This window comes from Anopheles stephensi, chromosome 2, assembly GCF_013141755.1.
Source record: "Anopheles stephensi strain Indian chromosome 2, UCI_ANSTEP_V1.0, whole genome shotgun sequence".
Lineage (NCBI taxonomy): Eukaryota > Metazoa > Arthropoda > Insecta > Diptera > Culicidae > Anopheles > Anopheles stephensi.
The window spans coordinates 20,275,396-20,301,777 of NC_050202.1; the positions used below are offsets into that span (position 1 = coordinate 20,275,396).

General features: G+C 42.7%; 1 protein-coding gene across 12 annotated transcripts in view; it reads left to right on the top strand.

Annotated features, from left to right (window-relative positions):
- The window catches only part of LOC118505787 (mucin-17), an 87,701-nt gene that overhangs the window by 30,544 nt on the left and 30,775 nt on the right, over nucleotides 1-26,382 (top strand). For 11 of the 12 annotated variants that reach the window (XM_036042096.1, XM_036042107.1, XM_036042097.1 and 8 more), the window contains 2 exons: nucleotides 3,140-3,224; nucleotides 25,845-25,870. In XM_036042096.1, the coding sequence (XP_035897989.1) occupies nucleotides 3,205-3,224; nucleotides 25,845-25,870 (46 nt within the window). In that variant the 5' untranslated portion in view covers nucleotides 3,140-3,204. Of the gene's footprint in view, nucleotides 1-3,139; nucleotides 3,225-25,844; nucleotides 25,871-26,382 lie in introns of those variants that run through there. The other variant, XM_036042108.1, reaches the window with a different exon arrangement.

The window sequence follows — 26,382 nt, forward strand, 5'->3', positions numbered from 1 at the left end:
CAGATATTACGCGATCACCTGCCAGCTGCCTGTCTTTGGATGATCGATCCGATCAATCTCACCTGTCAAACGACTGGAGGATGAATCTCGTCTCGTCTGTGGCGTAGTAGAAGGCTTTCTATTTATAACTGCACCTTCGGCTGTACCATTTGGTGTAGCTAATTCCATTGTAGGGTACCAAATTCCATTAGCGTCTCGTGCCCATTTGTAATCGATCAAGTGTGCGGTACCGAGAAGCAAGAAACAGGGCTCGCCGAAAACTTGCTTACTTGCGAAATGCCTCCAAAGTTTTCATCTCAAGTGGTCGAATAATGCAATCACCATCAGTGATGGCTGACTTGTGCCTGTTCCACGACAAGTTTCATACGCTCGGAAACGATTATTAATAACAATTAAGTCAAGAGCGTTCAAGCGCGATTTGTGTTTTCTTTTTTCGATCAATATGCTTGCTTTGTAGTTCCTCGATCATCTTCGAGGATCACCGAGGCTACGATGCGTAAGAAGACGCATTATTGCGTAGTTTATGTGTGTTTGTTTTTTTTGTTCGTTACAATTGCCAGCTAGTATGTGTGTGTGTGTGTGTGTGCATGGGTCGATGCGCTAGATCAGTTCCGATGAGTTGCCACTTTCGCGCCATTCCCTTTGAGGTCATCAGCGCCAGTTTTGAGGTTATCTTTCGTACTGCATGAACCCTGCAAGACTCTTCCCTAGATTACTCACATTAACAACACAGGGTGAGGCGGTGCGTGATTTATCGGTTCCGCGAGGTTCGCGGTGAGAGTGTCCGGGATCGATTTGGTACCCGCGATACACGATCTGAGCGATATGCTCCCTCATGTCCGGTGATCGATGTGAAATTCCTCGGTGACGAATGGGAGGATAGGCAACAAATGGGGGTGGGTGAGGAGTGTTCGGTCAAGCAAGTTCATCACGGGATCGTTGACTTCAACGTTCCCTCGAACTTCATCTGGAAGTATGTACCGGGGTAACTAATGAGCTCATTTCAACCCTTTTCATTTCCTTTCAATTCTTCTGATCGTGTCCAAGGTCTCCTTTCGTCGCGGCAGACAGCGCCATAATCATAGGCCGGTGGTTGGCCAGAGCGATCCCCGCCAATTCACCAGCTGAAATTGCGTCAAAATGATTGACTCTTATGTCACGCCAGGTGCGCCAACAGATCCGGTATAACGGACCTACCGTAGATCACTCATTCCGGTAGCACTTGCCGATCTTGATAAGCGTCGGGCGTTTTCATGGTGCCGACCACCACTTCTCCACTTCTAACGGAGTTGCTTTAACGGAGTTCCGGTTCCAAGGCATGGCTAAGGTTTGCCAAGAACACGACACTTCATGTCCACCCCGGTTTGTGATACAGTTATGGCAGTTATGAGAAACAATAAGTGCCGGTGTGTATGAGAACGCCACCCGGAACCGTCAACCAGAAACTAGACTATATGGCGGATCTATAGCTGAGATCTGTTTGTAATCTCGATGTCGGTTTCGGTACTGGGAGTAACGGGAGGTGTAGTCATCGAGGAACTAAAAGTACGAAATTGAATCTATAGTGCAGGAGTGGAAGCTAAGACAGGAAGCAAAATGAAACTAGAACACCACATGGGCATGGTTGGTAGGTGGTAGGATCGCATCCAGAACGATCTTGATTAAAAGTGATCAAGATGGATGCTATGAAGCTATAGCCTCGTTCTGTGCCTCTCGGCCGGCGAGGGAAAGAAAAAAACATTGTGAGTGACTTAATCGCACAGACACATACGTACGGATGATGAATGTAATTTCGCAATCCATCATCGTCGTGTGTGAGTAAATTCTAACCCAGCAACAGTGTGGGTAACTGTTTCAAAGTGGTTTTAGGGCTAAATGGACGACTTTTATCGTCGCTTCCTGGTGGTTTTGCGCTGTCGGGGAATTGACGATCGAGAGCATCCGTTAGTACAGGCGAACAACAGTTAGACGTTTAAGGCCTTAATGAGGCTCCAAAAGTCGGCTATTGAGCTATTGATGTGGTAGGCCTGTATAGAACGAAGATTTATAAGATATTCATGACCTTGGTGGATATAGGTAATAGGATAGTTTTAATGCCTAAAATCGAATTCTGGAACATATCTTCCCTCTGGAGTGAAGATGCTCAGAAGTATTCTGGAATTCTTTGCAGTATATCTCGATCTCCGGAGATCAGGAATTCCGTTGAGGGATGTTACCTTCAACCTAGCTCATCCTATGCAAAGACAGCTGAAACCATTTGGAAGTTCACTCAACCTTCTTCCAGCCAAACCCTAAACCGAATCGGATTGCACTTTTTAGACATCAGCTAAATTTATATTTCCCTGTGACATTCTCGAGCTGGCCCGGTGGTTCCTGATACATTCCTGTTCGGAAGTATCGAATTGCAAACCGCTTTGATCATCGGATCGCGTGTGTGTGTGTGCGTATGTAAAATCGTTGGTGACGACAAATACTGCGCCCATTGGAATAAGTTTATATTTGCACTCGCTCGCACGGTCATTTCCTTAAGATGGATGCTTCTTTACGATGGTAAGTCACCAACGCCCTCGGACCGTCGGTCGGTGTCTGGTTTCCGCTATTGCTGCTCAAGAATGGTCCCAAGAACGTGGAAAGCAATTTCTCTTTTATGTTTGAACCATCTTTTGGGGGTTTGTGGTGCAAATTATTCCGATCGGACTGGAGTGCAGTGGAGGTGGGTCGAGGATGTGTACCGTCAGGCGAAGTTAAAAGTGTCGTAATTTTTACTTTTTCTTGTGCTCTGGCTGCTGGAAGCCCACGATTTACGATAACGACCCGAATGTTCGCACGGTGGTGTGGTTTGTCATCGTGTGATGGATGATGGGGCGGTACGCTGTACGCGAATGGAGAAAAATTACCGAGAAACGGGAATGAAAATTTAGTATGCGAAAATTTTGGTATAAAATATTTAAATTTGCCCGAAATCTAATCATTCATCCAAAATATTTTTTTTTAATTTTATGTGTTAAATTTTCGTCTTTTTTGTAATTTTTCTGAAATATTTTTTTGGGATTAAATTTAAATTAAAAATGTTCTAACCTCAAGTAAAGTTTTTCAACCTTATTTTTAATTCATTATGAAATTATTTTTCTCTTTACAGATTCTTGTACAGAACATTCAAAGCCGCATTTATCGACAACAAAAAAACTATGTTTTAACTTGTAAATGACACCGATGCAGCAAAGGTAAGCAGAAGCAGCCCACACTTAAGGCTTTTTTACTTTAATTTAAGTGATTTTGTTTAACTTTACCTGTCAAAATGCCTTTCGTAATCAGTCTGGCCGTTCAAATAACAACGCTCTAGCATCAATTAAATGGTTCATGATAAATATTTTCAAAGTCGAGACTTGTTTTTTTGATGCAGGCGTTTTATTTTTAATAACCTTTAGCTTAGAATGGCCCACAAACCACCCACTTTTTTGCACCGATTTAAATGCGCTAATTACGATCATTAAAGTAAAAAAAAAAAAATCTCCAAAAACATGTCAACTGGCGCCGCCAAGTAAAGTGTCTCATCCACCATTGTCTCATAAGCGCTTTGCTTGCTTCATTTTTGACCTACGCATAATTTTGACTAAAACCAATTAAAGTTATCAAATCAGCTGGCCGGCGGCCCCATCAGGGTTGCCGATAACGCATAAATAATTCATTCATCGTTTGCGTTTCTCTTTTGCTACCCATCGAATGCTTTCGTATTGACTTTTGTAAGCAATTTCACGTGTGCGCTTTTTATATCATACCGAGTCGATACCGATCAGACACGTTCTTCGAATGCGTCCCTCCCCGCGGTAAAAAGAATTCCGGGTTGTTGTAACCACGGCTATCGGGTTACGCGTGTGGCGCGATTCCTCCATACACACACATGACGGAGTTTTTGCTTTTATTGGTGTCCCTGTGTCCCTTTGCTCCATTAAATCGGAAACGAAAATATGTACCACCAGACGGGGCCCACAAACGCATTGCGAAACGCATGACATACGCAGATAATTTGCGTTCGGTCAGTGTGCTCCGACGGAAGGTTGCCAGAAGAGAGCAAAACACGCTGTCCAAAAATTGTTTGTCGTGATTTTGTGGCTGGTGACTGGAGTGGAGCGTCATTTGCTTTGGAAAGGGATGATTTAAAGTTGGGCAAAATATGGAAATTACCGAGCCAGTGGCATTGAGCTGGAACTTGTCATTAGAGTCAATTTAGTTAGGAAGATTAGCTTCCGGAGCAACGTCTAAATGACGGTAATTTGGAGTAAACTATTTCATATTGCACGTCATGCATTGGGATTGGTGTGGAGAACTACGGTGTGATCTGAGCCGTAGCAAAAATTATTCCCCGTAACACTAGCTAAAAGGTAAATAAAACACAATCATTGCATACATTTAGGCTCATTTTTTTATCTTCTCTTTGAAATCAATTTTTTTTGCATTGAACTGAAAGCTTGTGGTTTGATCTGTAAAATAATTATCTTGTAATTCAATTTTCGACTACATTATCCTTTCTGAGATCTTTTCCTGTTGTAATTCTTCCCTTATTGTGGTTAACCTCACTTTCCTCCTCTTAAATTAACCCTCAAACGAAAAGCAATGGCATCTCATCTTCAATAAATTGTCCACTATTACCGTCACCCTCTCCATAAACACGATACCCTAATGGCGTCCAGCATCGTCTCTATCAGCGGGTGTGATACGCCCAGGTTTCGGGTCAATCGTACACCTGGAGTAGGATCTAGAATTTTATGTCTATTATTAATCAAAAACGTCCATCAATAACTCATCTATAATCAGAGACTTTCTTTTAAATACATTTTTAATGCCTATCTCAAATAATTTGAGGAATTCTGACTAAGCCTGCAAAGTCTGTCTACAACAGCATGTCCACTGTAGTGTTCCATTCAATCACAAATCCAGCGTGCTGTCAGTTATCCGGGAATAAACACATCATTACGACAGCGTCCATCCCATTACGAAACGTCAAAATGGGAGCATCCGCATTTTTATTATTCATAATTCGGTGCTAATTCAATGACGGCAGGCAGCTAACAACGCTATCGACCGGAGTGATGCTACGGATCGAAAAAACTGAAGAAATACAGGGCAATCGCCCAAAAGGGCTCAACTCCCGGTCCACCGAATACGGGATCGGTCGGGATGCCGCCGACCCAATTCTCAGTCGCTATCGGAATCAGGTCGCGCGCGGTGCATCAATCAGAGAAGTGAAAAGCCGGTTCCACCCGGGCGCAAGACTCAAATTGGGAGTCTCTTGGCGGGTTGGTCTGCAACACTCGGAAACACTGTTTTTCTGCGCTTTTGCTTTTCTTTGTGTTTTCGTTCGTCCCATTTGAGCCCTTTTTTCCTCTAGGATTGCAACCCCGAATTGGCTTTCACCTTGGCCCAGTGGGGTGTGCGTGTGTTACATATTTTTCATGCCAATCTCTGCTGCAAAGGCATCTTTTCCTCTCACATTCGACGTGATAAGGTGTGGCGAGATTGGCGGGGCCTCGTAATGGAAGAGAGGGCAAGAATTTGGGAATTTAAAAATTGACCCAAGCACAATCACAGCGAAAGCGCCACAAAACCCTATGACAGCAGCGACGATGTCCAGGGCTCCCAAGCGAGCACGTGTTGATTGAGGCGAGCACCGTAGCAACCGAAAGGGACGATTATCATTTTTCTACCCTCGTTTTGTTGCCACGGGAAGCTGCTCGGGGGCAGGGTATGGTTAGCGGCCGGTAGAAGCGGAAGGGTGCAGATGATTTAAGTACACAATGAGCGTAGCGCCACCGTCACCGACCGTCTTTTCTGAAACCCTTTCGTACGGGCTCTCAAGTCACACACGGCAGTCGAATGCGATGATTGGACGGTTATACACTAAGGAAGGAATTTAAATTCATGAATTTTAAACTAATTATAGGCCAATTCATCAAGAAGCGTTAGTGGTTTATTGTTGCTTCTAAATTTCATCAAACTGTATATCTGGGTCATAAAAACAACAATAGAAAAATGTTTAACAAAACTGTCGCCAGTTTTAGACAATAAAACATTTTAAATCAGTTTTTTACCTTTTTCGACTCAAATCGAAAAAACAAAACTTGTGGAAAATCTTCTGTGGTGTGTCGGACAAAAATAATTAAAATTTTGAAGCTTTTGAGGACAACGGTTAATAAAAAGACATTGAAGAACTTGGAGACATAACTATTTAGACGTCCAGAAGTTTAAGCTCCTCGTGTAGGAACAAGACAGTCTTTTTCAACAGTCACTAATCTAGCAATTTAAACAGCCAGAATAGAATTTCATTTTATTGGTCATTTTAATTTTTTATCAACTTAATAGCTTGTTTTCTTGCTCATTTTTATGTTTAATGTGTATTTTTTCTGTTTCACGAGTTTTATTTTCAATTAGTGATATTTTATGAGACAAAAAATATTGAAAAATTAAATGAACTTATATACAAGAATGATGTGTCCTGTCAACAGCTGAAACGGTAAAAATGCTACATTGGTTTTTAATAATTGTATCCGTTTTTATTTATTTATTGTTGTGCTAATGTGTTCAGTTCTTTTTCTAAATTACTGAATTAAAAAATACCGATCAAGGAAGAAAATTTTGTAATTAAAAAACTGGAAAAGGGTAACATGTTCAATAATTCTAAAACTTTCTAAAAATAGAATACCAAACTTCTCTAAAGAAATGAACAATGATCTGAAAACGTTTATTACAGAAATTAATGAATTTAATGAAAAAAATCTAAAAACGTAAAATAATTACAAAAAATGGAAAAATATTGAGATGAAAAAAAGATAAAAATTCTAAACGAAGCTTAAAATTCTCCATCAAAATAACTCTCAGACGACCACCGTCGTGTATACTCACCCAATGTCCGAGAACATGTGCCATGTGCTTTTTCTTGTCACCTGCCGAACTGCATCCAGTAACGGGCGACTCCAACCGGGGCGCCAACGATCACAGCTGCCAAACGTGACAGCATGCCGGTCAAAGATACAACCGCTACCCAAAAATACCAAAACTTTCCTACAGCGAAACCCTTCCACACCAATGAACCTACTAGTGGCCGTTCAGGAAGAGCGCAGTCTGGTGGGTAAAATAGACCTTAAATGGTCTCCATCACACGGTGATCCACGGTCAAGTAGAATGCGTTCGTGCGTGCAGAAAGAGCCGATTTTTGTCCACCGAAATGATTCTCCTTCAATCCCTGTGTCTCCTTCAATCATCGGTTTTGGTGGCAGGGTTTTGGGTTTTGAGTCCCTCGCTCATTTTGGGGAAGTTTAATTTTAGCAGCGACTTTAACCATGCTGCCTCCTCCAAAAGGTACCGCGTTGGAAGATCAAGGAACGTCTTCGACTGGGGTCACCAAGCCGCTACACTACACCAACCCTCGGGCTGTAAATCAATCTTGCAAGAGTTCTCCGTACACTACGGCAAACCACGCACCGTATCACCGCTGGCACACGTTTGGCGCACCGGAGCTGTTGGTGAGCATTAAAAATAATTATTTATGATCCTTTCGCATCTCTCCTGCGCTGGCTGGCGCACACTGGATGGGTGAAATTTTAACTGCATTTCGCGCGGTTCGGTGTAGTTTGCATGCATCGGTTGCTGCAACAGGTCCGCATAACCGGCTTCACCCGTTTAATGACGGATGCAAGGTGACACGATGAATTATTGGCGATGGTCGGGTTCGGGTTTTGCCTCCGGGCGTGGTTGCTGAATAGTAGGAGTGCTTGCTTGTTAGGGTTAATAACATGGCGTGTGTGCAAGGTTCGTTCTGAACCATGTGTCGGGTGGCATAATTTTTGGGGTGTTTTTAATCAGGCAAAATGAGTTTAAAAAATAGTATTTAAGAACTTGGAGATCATTATGCAGAGACCTGTGATTAACGTACTGCTTCCCAAGTAGATTAATAAATCGTTACTTCAAGATTTTGCCAACTTTATATTCTGTTAGGGTAATCTAAAATTAGTGAGCTAAGCTCATTTTGATATAGTTATAAATACTAGTATCCGCTGTAGCTAGAGAAGTAGTTCTAGCCTAGTAGGACTAGCCCCGGTACTAGCCGTTACTGATATGACTAACAGAACTGAAGTTATCTAGCAGGTTTACTCTAGATTATTTGAAGGCTATCAAGACTATCAAGACTTTCAAGACTGCCAAGACTGTCTAGACTATCAAGACTAGATAATTTGACAAACCTTGATAATCCTAGACCTACAATCGTGGCGAAGAATAATTAAATATTTAGGGGATCGACTCTCACAACTCTATCAAGTGCACTAGATTATTACAATGTCGGTTGTAGAAACTTATTCCACGAAGCGTAAAGAGGGTTTAGATTCCTATATCGGAAGAGTTCAAGTCCAAGAAAAAGAATCTTGAAGGTAGGCTCCTGCATTGACATATACAGTTGATATTACACTTCGCATAGTTGCCCAAACATATCTGAGTCATCAGAGTTCGTGGAATGGTTTTTTAAACTAATTTTATGAATTTCCTATGAAGTGACTTCGAATCTAATTTGCATGCATTAGAATCTTGACTAAGGCGTGAAAAGAGTCCTAAGATAGTTTCATTATGTAGTCCCATTCTCTCAAGTTGTACAATCTAATAGAGCGGAGGTAACTAATCGAACTTCAGACCAGCCAGAAAATATTCAACAAACCATCGCAGTAGCCGCTGCTGACTTCATAGCAACTTGTTTGATCACCAATGCCTCCTTAAGCTGCTTCTATAGCTTTTGTGCATTTTCCAGCTCAACAGCAGCGCTACACAAATCAAACATTGTACTCCACCGGTCGTGCGTACACAGAATGATGCGATTCTACACAGATCCTCCTTCATTCAGTGGCTTACCACTCGATCGCTTACAGTCGGCGGCGGCGGCTCCGCTGGCTGCAAGGCAAACGAAATGCAATTAATTAATTGCATTCATTCGAACAATGAAGGTGATACACTTGACGCCATCAAGTGCGTTCGCGTCCGTACAGATCACGCAGCGAACTGCAACATGAACTACATACGCCTCGCGCGTCATTTGACGGCTGTGACCACGACGTGCCGGTGGCTTGCAAGCTTGCACTTGCACTTGTAACCTCGGGACACCAGCCTGCTTACACCGTCGACTCTTTCAACAGGGGACACTTCTGTTTATACAGATTCTGTTTTTTTTTTTCTTCTCTCCTTTCCTCCTCTCTTGTGCATACGACGAGACGACGAGAGCTCACAGTGCAAATCAGAAATATTTGCCACACGACCATTAACATCCCAACAAGCGTAGCGATCGCACGGGTATGCCATGCGGCCGACGAATCGATCTCGTTTTCGATCGCTTGCACGCCCGAAAGGCACAAATCAAACCTCTCTGCCGGCAAAGCAACGCGCGGCGTCGAATGCTGCTTTGAATGCTGTTTATTTTTCTTTCGTCTCGCTCGGAGGTTAGGAATCCACCTCAAACTTGTTTGAAAACAGGTTAACATTTAAACGGACGGGCATCGAAAATAAATCTCATTGCTCTCGGCCCGGTCCTCAGCAGGCCTTCTTTTTTTTTTTTTTGGTGTGTGATACAAGACAGACCACGGGCTGCCGTGCTCCGAAACCGAAAACTTGACAATCACTTCTCGAGGCGAAATGCGAAACCTCCGCGTCAGGGGATGGTTGAAATGCGAGAATCGAACAAGAAACAGATCCGAAACGAAACAGGTGGCTTATGGTGAAGATCACTTGCCTACACACACACACACACGCAGACTGGCATGCCGATCAGCGTGAAGTGTCGATCGTGGAAGATATAGGAGGTTGCAGATCTTTTTTTTGCTACGAACCCCTTAAAGGTTATAAATTATACAATTTTGTAGTTTAACTGTAAGCCGGTTGCCATAACACGCACATTTGCATAGGATGTTCTTGCAGGCATTTTCCTACCGAGGTGTACTATTGGTTGTGTGCACGTGGTCTTCACTTGCATTTCTTTACTGTAAAGGCATTGGTGGTGTAAAGGTATTGGTATTGCTGCACACGATGTGCGTCGGTGCATTCGTTGCAATCTCTTTGAGGTAGAAAGGAGACATACACAGACCACTGTTCCTCAACGAGCAATTGTTTACATTTTGTTAGCAAACATTAGGTGGTACGACGCGCGTACACGGTTGAAGTCGCGAAGCCGCTGGTTAGATGGAATGCCCCCCGTTTGAGGTTGTCTTCCGTCGTTCATTAACGTTGACCAGTCCCGCCGCCGGTGGTGATGGGGACGCGGTTTTGCGCTACTGTTTACAACAAGCTGCCGATTGAAGAAAGGGAACGGATCCGAGAATGTGTAAATGTAACAACCACACATGACTTTACGGAAGTTGGGTACAGTTTGCTGATGTTGCTAGAAATTTAAGACTAGAGGAGTTGGGGTCTAGATACATTCATAACTAGGGGGGTTAGTTTGGTGTCAAGTTCTAGCTTTCGTACGTAGCTCAGTAGAACATGTGTGACTTGAACAAGCCTTAGTTGAAAAAACTTGTTCCGCTCTCATATTCAATGTCGTCTATTCTAGATTTGAACCCAGGGCCTGGCGTGTCTTGGCATTGATCGCTTCCAATTTCACTATTTGTTAAGCACCAATTCCGCATGCTTATTCGAGGCGATTAAGGCACATATTATTACTTCATCACTATTCAATTTCAATATATAATCAGTGAAATTGACCGTTGTGTTAATATTGAGCCCAAATATTACATCAAAATGTCCAGGAAGAATGACTAAAGCTGTATCTCCGTACGTCTGCTAGCCACACCGACCGATCCACCTATAATAAACCTCCCAAGCTTAGCACTCTCGCTGACCGTAAACATTCTAACTAATTTTTACCCATTTTCGTTGCGTGTTCCTTGAAAGCTACATTGTAGCTTAGCTCAGCTAAGCAGCTCCCTCACAATCATTACACTCTACCTACCCTAATAAACCCACCCAATCTCTCATGAAACGTATAAAGTAATCGGGCTTTACGATCAAACAATCATCTCTGGCAGATCATCATCATCCTCTCCACTCTGTCACAGTGTCAGCTGATCATCTCACTATCTTGCTAGAGTTTCACAGCTCTAAACTCACCTCACCGTGGATCCCACGGTTAAATGTCAATAAAACAGGCTTTTCTGAACCAATCCCGGTCGATTGATGGTCTTGTCTTGACGAGCGGATCTTCTGCTAGAAACGAAGAAGACGTACAAAGTCTTGGATCTTGGTCTGCCACAGGTACAGGTAACGTGTACAAGTTGGATTGATGCGGATGTGCAAGCGATGTTACTTATCGGATTAAAAAAAAAGATGATCCGTGGAAGTATAAATAGTACGCCATTGACAGTGACACATTAAACTCATTCGTTCACACAATCTGTCTTGATTGGTTTTGATTTAGTGGCTAAAACCCTCGTAAACAGTCAATAACCGATAACTTGTGCTAGGTCGGAAGATGGGAATTTTATAGGGAACGCAAGCTTGAATGAATGTCAACGTTCGATAACGTTCGGTCGTTATCGTTTTGTCGAGCTTCGGTCACTCAAATGATGGGAGATACGCATACGATAATGGTTGTGACATTTATGGGAACTACCCTTGACTTTGGTTCTAGATTAATCTTCGTGTTTGTGGGACTTGATTTTTTGATAAGCCCATCCCTTACTTCTCTTTTTATCTAAAAATATCTTAGAATAAATATACGAATCAATGCCATTTGATTTGTATAGGAATGAAACGTCATTCATCCTGTCATCACCATCGTACAAACTTTTAACAACAGCCATCCACCAAAAATTTCATCGAAAAGAAGAAGGAATCTCAGCACAAGAAACATTCCACACCGAAAGCAAAACTATTTGTGAAAAGTTTTCCCCCACCGGGGAATGAATCTTTTTCGGGTGCTGAGCAACTTCCACCAACTACCACCATGGCAGTGGCCCGTGAAGTTCGTGCAAGCAAAGCTCTAATGCGCTACAAATCTGTGCTTTCCGTTCATGTGCCAACGGTAAGGAAATAGTTAAATCATTCCATCATTCAATTTGTGCTAACCAGATTCAGCACACGAGACGCTACCAGCAGAAGAAGAACCGGGCGGTTCTGAAGCAAAAGCAAAACAGGGGCACAGATTCCTGGCGTAATCGCACATCAGTGCCGTGGACGTCGTCGTCGTCGTTTCAGGAATGAGGAAGTAAATGCATCGATCGGAATCGTTTCGCGCGTCTTCTTCGCTGACAGTGCCGCTCCAGAGTGTTACTAGCCAGCCAGCCGACCGGGGGTTTGCCGAGCACGAGAAGGAACAAAAACTAGAACTATTTAGCAAGCGAGTGTTCCAGCGGGATCATTCAGGTACATGGCGGCAGGGTGTGTTGCGGGTGTTTCAGAATGTTGGAAATATTGTTTGCAGCGTTCCATTTTGGTGTTGCTGCAGTGGTGGGAGAGCTCGGAGAGGGGAAGATGTACGCGCGAGGCGGCGAGTGGTGTAAACTTTAGAAAAACATGAAAAGTGCATTTGCGCTTCTTTGTGCAGCTGGGACTAAGTGGCGCTCGTAACTATGCCTCCCCAAGGGGTCTCTCAGATGTCTTGATCTGTTTCCTGGTTGCCTACCAAAGGCATAGCGAGATATCGCGCCCGTTTGTACCGGAGCTAGAAAATGGTAGCTGGTAGAAGATTACCGTGGAATGTTCGGAAGATCTTAAGCGATGGCAGAAGCCTCGAACGACCCTTTTTTTGTTTTGTTCGCCAAGGTGTTCCAAACAAACCATTTCGTCTCTATATCATCTCTATCGCGCACCCGCGATAAGCAACACAATGAAGGAATAATTTGAACTCCCTGATACTAGCCCCTTGCGCTGGATGGAGCTCACCGTTTCGTGTCCTGAAAAAGGTATTCTACGATTTGTACTGGAATGTTTTGCCCACTGCTACTGTTGCTGGCGTTGTTTTATGATTTCAACATTACGATTACGGCCAACGCTTCTACCCCGGGTTCCTTGTGGTTTTACAGTGTTTGTTGTGCTTCTGCACTGCCGAAGCTGCCCGGGTGGAGGACCGCGCGCAAAAAAATATGTTTTCTCTCTCTTATCTCGTTGGTTGGTACCTTTTGGTTAGCTGGCGCGCCGGATGATGAAGCACAACTTCACGAGAGGCGCCCCATGACGTCGGTTTTAAATGGTGCGGAGGCTTTGGGGAGCTTTGCTGTGGGGAAACGAAAGAACGATTCTTCATTTATGTTTCCTTGCCCTCCTGCCCCGGGCAGCAAGCAGGAAGTAAAGTAGCTTGGACACTTAGGATGAATTATTTACACTCTACCGAAATGTAATGAAGATATAAGTGTCTCTCAACCCACCGCCGCTACGAGGTTTTATGTCCTGCAGGAGGGGTTTTTTTTTTCTTCTACTGATGCCTTTTGTTGTTCGGGTGGTTTTGTATTGGAGGATAAAGCCATCAATGATTCGCGCTGGGATAGAGATGTCCGATGGAGTGTAATGAGAAAAGAGATAATATTTTTATCAATGATTCTTGGTTCGCTGTTGTTCGGATGAATATAATTTTTAATGAAGATTGTTTTGAGGCAAGAAGCTCTTAACGTTCATTTTTAAGTTGCGTCTGTTTCTATTTTTAATATTTTTTATAATAAGAATTAAATATACAGAGAACTTCGGGGAGCCGAACACAATGTGCAAAATTGTTATATTGTTATATGATCACTCATGGTTTGAGTATATTTGAGTAGGTCCCGGAGGTGGTATAAGCGACTACGACGCCGGTCTTCACATGGAAGGACCGGAGTTCATATCCTATCCAGACCGTTCCCCCGTAGTGAGGACTGACTTTCCAACTACGTGGAATTATAAAGTCTAGTAAGCCAGAAATGACAGGCATGACCTAAGAGGTCGTTAGGCCATAGAAGAAGAAGATTACTTTGGCTGTCACTGTGCTTTAATATAGAACTAAGAACTTTTTGTTGTGTGACACTAGAAACTTCAGGAACATATGGATAAGAAAACAGCTTAGATATTTATAAGTATAAGCCAATGAAATTTGATGACGACTTCGTCTATTTTAAGTTGAAATATTGGCTTGCTACTGATAGCCTGTTATTGAAAATAGAAGACCTAAATCTTCAACTGCTGTAGACCTTAACATTTTCTCCACAAAGCTGAACAAAGTTTTCGTATAAACCAACTTGCAATGTACCAATGTGGAATAATCGAGAGTGTAATATCTAGAACATTCACCCTCGGCGCGCGTGTGTTGTTGAGTGTAATAAAGTGTAATTGTGCGATTGCTGCTCACTTTCTCTATCTCGCACTGTCCACCAAAGCCCCCGAAGCAATAGCATTGTCCCCAGAGATTGGTAGTAATATCGTCCCAAGTACAGCTCGCTTTGAGGTTAACGTAAGCCACTTAGGTAACTTTGCTCCATTCGGCGTGGGGAAGAGGATAGCCAAGACGAGGGCGGCGAGCATGTCTGTTTCAAACAATATCTTTAATGCTGTGGTGGTCTAATAGAACCCAGAAACACAACATAAAAACCGAACCAAACACATTATAAGCCGGTTAAGGTTTTTGGCCGGACGGGGTTTTGGAACTGACTGCGAATTTATTTTCCCAAGCAGGTCTGGTTCGGATCATGGTTCGCCAAAGGGGGAAAAAACTGTCTTCTGATAGCAGCTGTGTTTATGGCAGCACTTTTTTTGGCCTGGAAGCTTATGATGAGACATTTTTCTTCCCTTTTGTGTGGCGATGCTGCACTAAATGGTACCACTTCATTCAGGTTTAATTTCGGGTACTGGCGAATTCTAGCGAATTCTCTAAAAGAGTGTCCTCAAATCAGTACCGCAGTGGCGAGATCCGCAAGTGAAACATCTTCAGCTACATAACCGACCAAGATCGCAATAAGAAAATTGACGAAACACAGCATTGTAGTGGTGGTACACACTTTCTTATCTTTCATCCAGAGCGAGAGAGAGATTGCCAGAACGAGAGGCATCAGAAAAAAAGGGTTGGCAAGCGTTCTGCACAAAACTCCAACTCCACCGATAAGAGTGTGCTGCGAAGTGGATTCGCGTAGCAAAACAACACAGAGGCAGTCACACTGAGGGAATAAAAACACTGATAAGATCCTTTCCCCCTTTTTTTGTGCCCGAGAGCCGGTCACCATCAGCATCATCATCATCGCCACCGGATGAAGTTAACTTCTGGCAACGCCTCACTGAGTACGATGGCAACACTTAACCGTCCAGATGTGGCGCGTCCGAGGAGGCACAAGCAGCAGCATACGATCTATCCAGGCCCAAACAACACCTGCTTCAGGTCAGGTTCAATGGCGCCGGTGCCCGGTACAGAACTGTTGGAGACACGCTCTGGGAAGCCTAAAGAGATCTAGTGGAGCAGAATAAAAAAAAAAAAAGAAGCAATCGCTAACTAAATAAAACAGCCCCGCGTTAAGCAACTTGCCCGCTAGTTGTAGGGTAGCAGTGCGGTCGTAGTTATCAAACCGGGAGCCCCCCTCGGGGGCAGCACCATGCCACGAACGTTCTCTAATTTGCATAAATTTACACATTTTACAGTCGATCGATGCTGGCGGCGTGTTGGCCCCGATTGCGTGAGATGGGCTCTGGTCGGAGTGGGGCTTTTTGTTTATTTGCTCTCTTCAGAACCATTCTAGGCTCTTGCGGTGGCCGACCGTCATCTTCCCCCCCCCCCCCCCCCCCCAGAACGGTTGTTGTCACGTTGGTCGACTGCACTCGATCCGCTTGGGAGTGTAGTACATGTGCACGCCACCAGCAGCTTTGGTAGCTGGTTTCGACGAACCAGCAGACCGGCCAGCACAGGTGAACGGGGTGTCTTTGGGAGTTGAAGTTCGTCGGTTGCGTGAGCCTTGTGGCTAGGTAATGACCTAGCGTTTTCTCACCACAGAGGTGACCTTCGGAAGGCGTTCGATTACTGGTTTGCAGAGGACGGGGTAGTAGAATGCTAGATCTCCTTGAAAGGAGTACAACAAGTTATCTTACTGACAAGAGCTGTTGGGGGTGATATATAGACATCAGTAGTGTCTAGCTACCAAGCTACACCATGGTCCATCGAGTTTGATTGATTTGTTTTCGATAGAATTATGCTATTGATTTGGTCTCTATTTCCTGCTATCTCTTGTCAATTGTTGACTTCATTGGCTAATGAATATCATAGTTAATATTCTAAACCCTCTTGTTTAAAAATGCAGGAAAAGTTCAGGATTTTTTATAAAACATTGGAAAAGCTATCCTTTATTTTCCGTGCTAATTCTGAGAACAAAAATTAAACCAGCTGTAACGAGTCCCAACGCTCGTTAGCATGTTGGCGTCCATTTTTCTCTCTCCCCGTTTTACAATACCATCATAACAATCAACAACCAACGCACAACGTCCCACACCAATGGGACCGTACGTAACAGATAAAACTCTTCATTTTCGCTTGCAGAGCTTTCTGGTCCTGATTGCAGCGCAACTTTGTACACCAGCCGTGTGCTGCAAAAGCAAACGTCGTACAATTTACATATCCTGGCCGGCTTCAGCTCACCAGTCCATTCTACAGGACACTGCCTCCGCTGGCCAAAACGAAATACGCCTGGGAACGCAAACACATGCCAAACTGACACACACACACACACACGCACACCACAGACAAGAGTTATCTTTTACGACGTTATAAGTAAATGAGCAGCGCACTCACACAATACTTTGAGGGAACAGGCAAAAAAAACAAAAAAAGGATTGACGGACATCCCTGGAGCAAGTCCTGCCGCCTGCTGGACATTATGGTAACAAAGTGCAAACAAGTGCAATCCCTCGATGATTTGGGGGAAGGGGGTTGGGGGGGATAAAATTATGAAATTGTTCATCATCAATTTAAATTTTTAATTAACGCGCTCTTCTACCGACACCGGACCGTGCGAGCGCGCGCTGGTCAATTAATTAAAGGCTCAGGTGTCGATGCGCTGGACTCGCGACGGCAGCCGGTTTTTCTTCTCACGTTGGATTTTTTGTACACTGGAAGTTGTTTGAACAGAGTGTAGCTTATAGAATAAGATTATAAAAGTTACGGCAAAGTTTACTGCAAAGTTTACAAAAATTTGTTGAGTGGAATATCTGCTAGTTCTCTAGTGCTATAGCTCAACAGTGAGTCGAGATATTCATATCGGGTTGGGGCTAACCATACAAAACCATACGAATTTTATACTCCTAATTGCACACTTAAGTAAATTATTAACTAAAAAATAAATAAGTTTAAATAAAATAAATAATAATAAATTAAGAAAAAAATAATAAAAGAACAATAAGTAAAGGTAAAAAGTAAAAAACCAATAAAATGTAATAAGCAAATAATACAAAACTAAATGCATAATAAATAAAGAAATAGAAAAGCAGCCAAACTATCAAAAACGATTAAAAAGTAACTAAGACAGACGAAAAAACTGAAATTAACAATATAATCCTAATAAGTAAATAAAAATCAAATATTTAAAAATAAATATTATTTTTGAAATAATGTAACGAACCTACCAGTTTCAAAGTTTATCAAATCAAGAAAAGGAGTTTCTATAACGAACGCTTGTATTCAATTGATTTTTGCGCATTCCAATCTCATTTGCAAGGATTATACTCCACCATTGACAGGAAGTTGCCTGGATCCTGTTCATATTTGCTTTCAATGTAGCCAACTCCATGCAAGATTCACTATTTGCATTCAAGCAATTTTGCGCCATCCCTATCTAGGAGGATTATCTAGAAAAAATGGAAGCACCTTCGTTCGTTCTAAACCAATAAACCCCCTCTCTGTCCAGCAATGAGGGTTTAAATTTAATGGACATGTTACACCGTTTTTTTCCCACTCCGACAAACTACGGTCCTTTCCTCAGCAACACATTATCGCACCGATGTCACGGAATTGAACAATTAAAAATCGTATCAACTCGTACTCTCCTTCGTGTTTTAGCATTTACTCGAGGGCATCGAGGGAAAACACACACACACACACAATCCTCTTCGTCGGTTGGTCCACATGGGGATTGCACATAAATTGAATTGTAATTAAATATCCTAGCCTGTGCTCCAGTCGGAAAGGGTTGAAGCTGACCGAATCGATTGCCCTCCGGGTGGAAGAACTGGTTCAATGGTTCGATGGAGATACGTAGCGGCAGTTGCAAATCTCGAAGCACACATCCGGCGGTACTTCATGGAGAGGAAGGAATGAAGGTGTGCAAGGAAGAGGTGGACAGTACTAGTGTTTCGGTGTTAATATTACGACAGTACTGTCAGTTGGGATATTCTTATGTTGTTCGCAACCCTGCCAGCCACACCAGCGAGCAATGTCGAAACGAGATAAATTATCCATTATCGGGAACACGACGACGATGGGGTGATGATTTCGCCCAACGATGGTGTTGTTTCGTTGTGAAGCAGATAGGCATAGTGATTCGAATGATTATTTCAGAGTTTTTTTTCCAACGAAATAATGTTCTTTAATTATTTATTTTTAAGTTTAGAAATTTTTATTACTTTTTAAATTCAATTAAACTTTGAAATTGATCTCTAAATCAAAACTTAAATTTTCACAATTAAAGAACTGCACCCGCAGTTTGACCATCCTGGTTCTCACTGTGTGGCGTTGGCTTCTCCGCTTTTAAATGCACACAGCCATCCCGGTGGTAACAATCATTTGCACTTGTAAAGCTGCCGATAATCGATGCATTATCATTAAAATGCGTATGTTACCATGTGACGTTGTAATCCGAAGATTTAATGTAATGCACCAATGTCCTCTGGATGGTGCAAGGCAAACTGTGGTACTGTGGCATCTCGTTAGAGACGACCTTTTGCCATTCTCACGCGCGATCGATGCGAGCGAGACACTTCTTTCAACATCTTTCAGGATGTTTGTTGCTCCCGATGTTCGCACCATTATGTCTGTCGTGTGGTCGCGGCCCTGTAGCTAACGACAGATTTCGTTGACCTGTGGGGAGTTGCAAAAAAACTTGAGAAGCGAACGGCCCGGTTGATTCGATCATGATCAGGGACGAATGTTCAACTCTTGCATCAGGTTCACTTACAATGATGCGTACGAGCACCGTTAATTTTGTACACACTCTTTGCTGTCACGTGTGTTCGATGTGGGGACGGGAAAGTGATTTGTAAATTGAAAATAAAAGGCGAACTAATGAGTGGAAGTTGATTAATCGATGATTCGTTTGTTAGTGGCATACATGACTTATGATTAATCACTATGCGAGACTTTTTTGAGTCACTTCTGCTTGTTCAAAACTCGAAAAAAGGAAGGCTAATTGTTTCTCAATTCATTTTTAGGAATGGTTTAATTTGCATCTGTTCCTAAAATGAAAAACCACCAATCTGTAGAGCAAAACATCAATCAACAACATCAATTATCTTTCTGGCGGAAGGATCAACGCTATCATTCCCGCTAAATTTGGGACTAACACGCCTTCTCTATCCATACGGAGGGCTTAAATGGACTTTACGCGCTGGGTCGTCCGGTGCCATTCTCATGACATGACCAGTCCATCGCATCCTGGTAAGTCTATTTCGCTACAAGATGGTGAGCTCACCGTACGGCTTGTAGAGCTTGACATAGCATCTTTTTTTCCCCCTGACACTACGACCTCGAAAGTTATCGGCCTGCCGTTTCTAGCTATCGATGACTTGATTTTGCGTATGGAGGGGAGGCGCCCTGCATGGGATTTGAACCCCGGCCCTGTCGTGTGAAGACCGGCGCCGCTGTCGCTTCGGTCCGCTGTCTCGGTCCCCATCGCTCCTTGGCATCGACGATCGGCTCCTCCATTATCCTTCCACACCGATGGTGCCGAAAATCTTTCTAAGCATCTTCTTCTAGATCGTGGCTTAGAAGATGTTGTTGGAGGCGTATGTCCGTACAGAGACTATATAATTTCATAAATGTCCTTTTTGATGAACTCGTAACGTTATTTGAGTAATAGATTCTCACACTAGTTTCGAAGAATGAATTCATCGATCAGACTCTCAATACTCAAACTTATTTTCCTTTTATTTTCTTTACGAGAATTTCAACAGAAAATGTTCTGAATGATTCATAATAGAGCACTTAAATTTATATTTTATTATTTTTGCAAAGCACTTACCTCTTGCGTCTGTTGACGATCTGCCAAATCAAAAATTGTCCCAGTCGCAGCCCGAGCTGCTTCACAGCCATACCTCTATAAATGTCAGCAATCATCCATTTGCGAGCGAACAACCGCCGTAAAACCGTTGCCAACACATCGCGTATTGCTTGCTGTTTATTATTAATTTTCCCGCTAAGTGATTTTCATTCATTCAAATAAACACCTTTCCGGTTGTTGTAACGAAGAACGCTCCCGTTCACTGATTTTGTGATGCTGATGATTTATCACAAAAAAATGGTGCACGCAAATACCAGGCATGTCTTCTCGGTGTAAAACGTCTTAATCGTAATCGACCACGAAAATACTTTTTGGTCTCTCTCACACACAAACACAACGACTCCCCCCAAATCAAAACAAACATCCGCCAATGGATTGCAAAATGAATCTCTTTCCCGTGCTGCACGTTCCAAAATCACATCAAAGTCTGATAGAGACACGACCCAACCAACGCCGGTGTTCCACGTGTTCTTTCACCTTCGATGTCGCTTCGTGCAAGCCGCCAATCTACACCGGGAAACGCGGCTCTGTATTTATCTTAGTCATCCGTCAGCGCTTGGGAAGACATGTGTGGAAAATTTTCCAAACCGCGTTACCACCTCGAAGGCGTACGATTGAGATGAGATACTGCGGGCGCTGTTTTCAATGAAATCTTGAGCCAGAAACTCATCGCCAAAGGGTTTTGCTTCGACTGCGATTCGGAGCAGTTAGCGTAAAGGGCATTTGGATGAAGGGCAAAATGGAGAGAGAAAAAAAAATGAAGGATGTTTTTACATCATCATCGTCTTTCGTCATTTCCTAGCGTCCTAAACATCCACACCCCAGGGGAACACCAACGATGATTCCATCGGTGAAGCGATCCATCACCTCACATTAGCTGCTCACAGTAGTGTACACACGTGATGTGAGTGCATCCCGCATTACCGTATGCCGAAACAGTTGGCAATGATGGGCAGAAATTGCAAAATTCACTTACCACCCTATCGGTGGAGAGCTTACACACCGTTTTAGATGAAGAGTAAAGGCAATCTTAATCGGGATAGCATCTTGCTTCCTCAGCCCAAGTCAGGTGTGGTTTGGCGTCGGTTTGTGTGTTTTAAAATCTTGGTCGCTTCCCAACCTCTGGTTTAGAGACCCGGTCGGTTGGTACGCACCAGCCGCGTTTGTGAATGAATTTGGCAGCTGTGTATTTAGACTGTCATTTACTTGGCAGCGATTTATAGTTCCCCGTTTGCCTTACAGATGGTGTGGGCAAGTTTCATTCACAAAAACCAACAAACGATGGGCGCAATATGTATGTTCCAGATGCCCTTGAGCCAGTTGGAACTGTTTGTTTTGCATTTAATTAGGAGCTTTATAAATATGATTTTGATTTTTATTATCACATAAACAAAGTTGGAATGGCTTTTTAAAGGATTTAAAAATAGAACTGCTTCAACAGAGGAGATACATTCTCTTTGAAATCTGTCAGAGACGAATGAAGTCTAACCATTAGTCTAACAAACCAACTAGTCAACTGTGGAATATATGATTCGTTAATGATATGAGCAACTTCCGAATTATCATCAATAACCTAACTGATTGTATTTGATGTCACCGATATTCGCCTAGTATATTCGCAGGACCGGCTATTCTTCTACGGGTAACATCAAGTCAAGGAAGCCATAACTTTTCCCACCCTGTCTACGAACAGTACTAGGCAAACCCTTTGCCATTGCTTCTATTTATTTTTATCCCACGGGATGTGCCAAACGCCACAACCGGGTAATCCCAAAAGCACCGGAAAACATACGTTTTTCTTGAAACATGTTGTGAAGTTTCTTAGCAAATATTCTTGTGGCTAGTTTAAAGCCTTGCTCTATCGAGAAACCACCCAACCTCACGCGAGTGAATAAAATATACCGGCCAGCTCAAGGGCTTTTCCGGGATTGATTTATGATTTTTGAAGCGAGAGTGAGATAGAAAGAATGAAAACGATATCTGAATATGTGTGAATGTAAACGTCATATTATGGTCTTGGCAGCTGTGTCTCGTCAGCTGACAGACACGTGCAATATGGCCGTGTGCATCATCAAAGGACACCGGTGAAGGTCAAGTGATCGGTCCGAGAAAACCGCCGCTCTGAGTGGGCAAAAACGAGACCAACGCTTTTTCTGATGACCCAGTGCACGACACTGCGGATGATGATGTTGATCTGTGCCATCGCCAAGCCATCTAAGATGGATGGTGATGATGTATCGCAAAGACCTCGGTGACAATGGCGGAAGAACGTTGTAATAGATGCCATACGGGTTGATATATAGGGCAGCTGGAGACTGCCAGCAGCCGACGATGGAACCTGCATACATTATCCCTTCGACGGCGTGGATTGTTGAAAGGTATCATTTTCGGCGTTGTTAAATGAGATCTACTACCGATGAATGAAGAAGGGCGAAAAAGGAAGCTAAGATCTCAGCTGAGAAAAGAAGAAACCAAGCACAAGAACGCCTAACAAATGACCTTCAAAAATTCCACAACATCCATCAGAAGGGGTTTAAGGTGCAATTTAAAGAAATTAAAATATATTCTCCGTCCCACTCTTTTTATTATCTTAAGTGTGTGTGTGTGCGTAAGCGAATGGAAATTAAACACTTCATTAAAACAATCCCCATCTCATCAGCACCTTTAGACGGGGTGGTGTGGTGATGGCGCTTTTCTTCGATGCTTCGTCACGGGATCGGCTGGTGAAATCATGCCGACAAAGAGGCTTTATCGGGGTGGGTTTTATTTTTCAATCTTGCCTTTAAAAATGTAGCGCGCCCCATTAACAGCGCGTTTCCTTTCGCACGGTGTGAAGCACATATGGGAATGGGCGAATTTTACTTGGCTCATGTTTTGTTGGAAGTTTATACACTTTAGATGGGTCGTTGCTCCTGTCAATCATTTTCGATCAGGCATTAAAGGAAGAGAGTGTGAGAATAAAGCAAGTTCGTAAATAATGTTCCAATTGAGAAAACTTATATTAGTTATAAAATACACTGAAATAACTGATTTTAATATTTGTATATTGAGTTTGTTATAATTATATACTCTCCTTCCCCTATTTTAATGATTTTGAAGATTATTTACTTTCGTTTTGATTTCTCATTATCGCACATTCTTATTTTCCTCTCCTATTGTTTTCATCCATTTTACTATTTTGTTTTCTATTTTCTCATTTTTTTTTGTCGATTTGGCAATTTTTGATATTGTTTATTTATGTTTTATTCTCAATTTTTCTTATTCCTCTTTTATACTTCCATATCATTTTTGTTTGATACGACCCATGATTCATTTTATGGTTGTTCCATTTTCTCTTCTCTTTTTCCTTTTTTTGTTTTTTTTCCATTAAACATTTATAACTTTTCTTTACTTTATGTGAATTTCTTAAATTGTTCTTCTAAATTGTTTTTCTTTTTGACCAAAAAATGTACATCCATAATCCAAACACCGCACTCAAGCAGTCAACATCGATTAGAACAACCATTCATTATCGTTACCAACGGACTGTGATGAATCTCAAAATACACTTCGCCGTTTGGAAGTAAGAAAACACAGCAAGGGAAAAAGCGTAAGGCAAAACTCTGCCAAAAGTTAACATTTGCGATGAAATAATGGGTCGAAAGCAAAAGATTGATTTTCTGCTCTAATTGTTCCGAAGAGCGATTTTGGCCACCAGCCCAACAGTGCCATAGAAATGTGTGTTTGAGTTGCGTCGTTAAACTGTAAGGATAAAGTTTTGTTTTTTGTATGAAAACGTTTTTAATGGCATGATACAATACTTCATTCTAAAATCATTCACACCCTTCAATCGAATGATTTCTTACGATGATTGCTCAATGGCACTCAAAAGAACTCTCACAGTGAACACACACAGTTGCTGATGAAAGGGGGACATAAAATGGGACAATAAAGTACACTAAATAATAAAATGGACCTGTGAAAAAAAAAATGCAAACACGATATGAAATGAAATCATTACAACCAATCGCTTTATCATTGGCGTCCCGGTTTGGTCCTGCGGTAAGCTAAAAGCACGTGCTAAAAATAAACATCCCGCCAACATTAAATTACATTAAACGCATCATCAATCAGCATTTGCATCGGAGCAGAGGAGAGGCACAATGATGTGATGTGAATCCGGGCGCCATGCTGACCTTTGCAACCGTTTACCCTTCTGGAGCGCTGGTCTGCTGCTGAAGGTCGTGTGTCTACCGAGCGAGCGGGCAGCAGGAACTACAATGAAATTCAATCACAATCGCGGAAAAGAAGCATCCAGCAATCGCATCTTCGCGTACACACGCCCATCACATCACGCACAAGTGAGCCGAGAGTGCGTTAATTACGGTTTCGCACATCCGGAAAACCATAGTAGAGAACAGGGTGGCTATCGTCCCTCCGACACCGACCGAGTATCCTTATAAATCAGCGTCCGATGTGCAATAAAAATAAATATTAATATCACCGCAATTGTGTTGGGCCCACCAGTCCACCATCGTTGACAGACGGCGAGCCCCGGTCAGCGTCATGGTATGACAAGTGAATAACTCTCCCAGCTGGTGGCTAGTTTGCTACCAGCACCCAGAAAGGGTTGGTCGTCCGATAGGCTGAGATTGACTGCTCTTTACGATCGGATATTCCTTTGTGCAGGCCACCCCAATAAAAATGCTCACAAATCTCTTACTTCCTTGAAAGTAGCAACGCGCTGAGCCGCCCTGAAGCCTGCAGAAGAATGGATGCACAACTATTTGACATTTCGCGTCAAATATCACCATCAGCTTATTAAAAAAGCACCTCACGAGAACTGGCTGCAATAAACCGGCTCGGCTGGCTCGCACGGATCCCAATTCGTGTGCTTGTTTGTGCAATTCTTTTCCCGGATGTGTGCATCATACGAAACATCAAACATGTTAAGCCTCCTCTGGGCACGGATGCTTTATTTTCTTCCCCATCGAGCTACGCGTCACCTTCTGGTTCTCTCTTTTGTACGGGTGCGTTGTTAATTATTTATGGCAAGAAAAATAAAAACTCCGCCCCCCGAGGTGGAGATTATTTTTGCAAGCCGCTCGATTCGTTCCTTTCTCTCGAGGTTGTCTTTTAGCGGAAAGTCTCGTGTCGTATAAATTAATCAAAAAGCTGGTGATGCACGCCGCGCCATCGGGCTTTTTTTTGGGGGGAGGAGGGAAAACAAATACCGCTCATTTTTTCTTCATTGTTCAAACATTGTCGCGAACAGTTCCCAGCCGTTTTTCATCTCATACTGGAGCAGTTGTGGCTTTGAGAGCAAAAGATGGGTGATTTTAGCGACGGTACAGTATCAACTACCTCGCAACGACCTGACCTCGACCATGAAAGCGTTCGAGAGCTGGTGGGAAAAGGTAAAAGTTAAAGGCGGGAACTAAAGAAAACTCTCGTAAGATTTTCATCCAGGTGTGTTTGTGTGTTTTCCTTCGTGTCTTCATTATATTTTCTACTTTTTCTTCTCTTAGTTATCGAGTGGCACTTAAGGCTCATTTGTCAAGTAATTTGCGGGAGAGTGCACATCACACTAATCAGAGCGTCTTTCTTCTCTTCATTCCGTTGCAGATATACCTGTGGCAGTAACTATACAGGTAAGCGGTAGAATAATTATAGATTGACGTGTTTGTTTTATGAGAGCAAAACAAGGTGTGTGGGAATCTTTGAATTTGGTAAGAAAAAAAAACCTGTCAGACTCATTATTTATGATAATGTAATTAACACTTGAGAGTCTGGGACCTTAAAACAGGTGATTATAATTTTCGACACGACGTTTCTAAAAAAAATACTTGGAAAATCTTATCGTTGATTGACATACATTTTTCATTTCCCGGACACATAAAAAAGAGTACAAGCGAAATTGGGTCTCATACAGAGCACGATGAAATCTAGATATCTTGGTGATCATAGATTGGGCTTTGGTGATCCAGGTATATCTTCCGTTGCCTTATATTCTTGCCTTTCAGAATAACCAGACCAGTTAAGAATTATATTTATCACATATTCCGATAGCAAAACCTAAAAGAGGAGGCTCCCGAGTTTCTTAACCTTTAGCGTCCTGGACCAAATACTTTAAATCGGCATACTAGAATAAAATAAAGGAAAT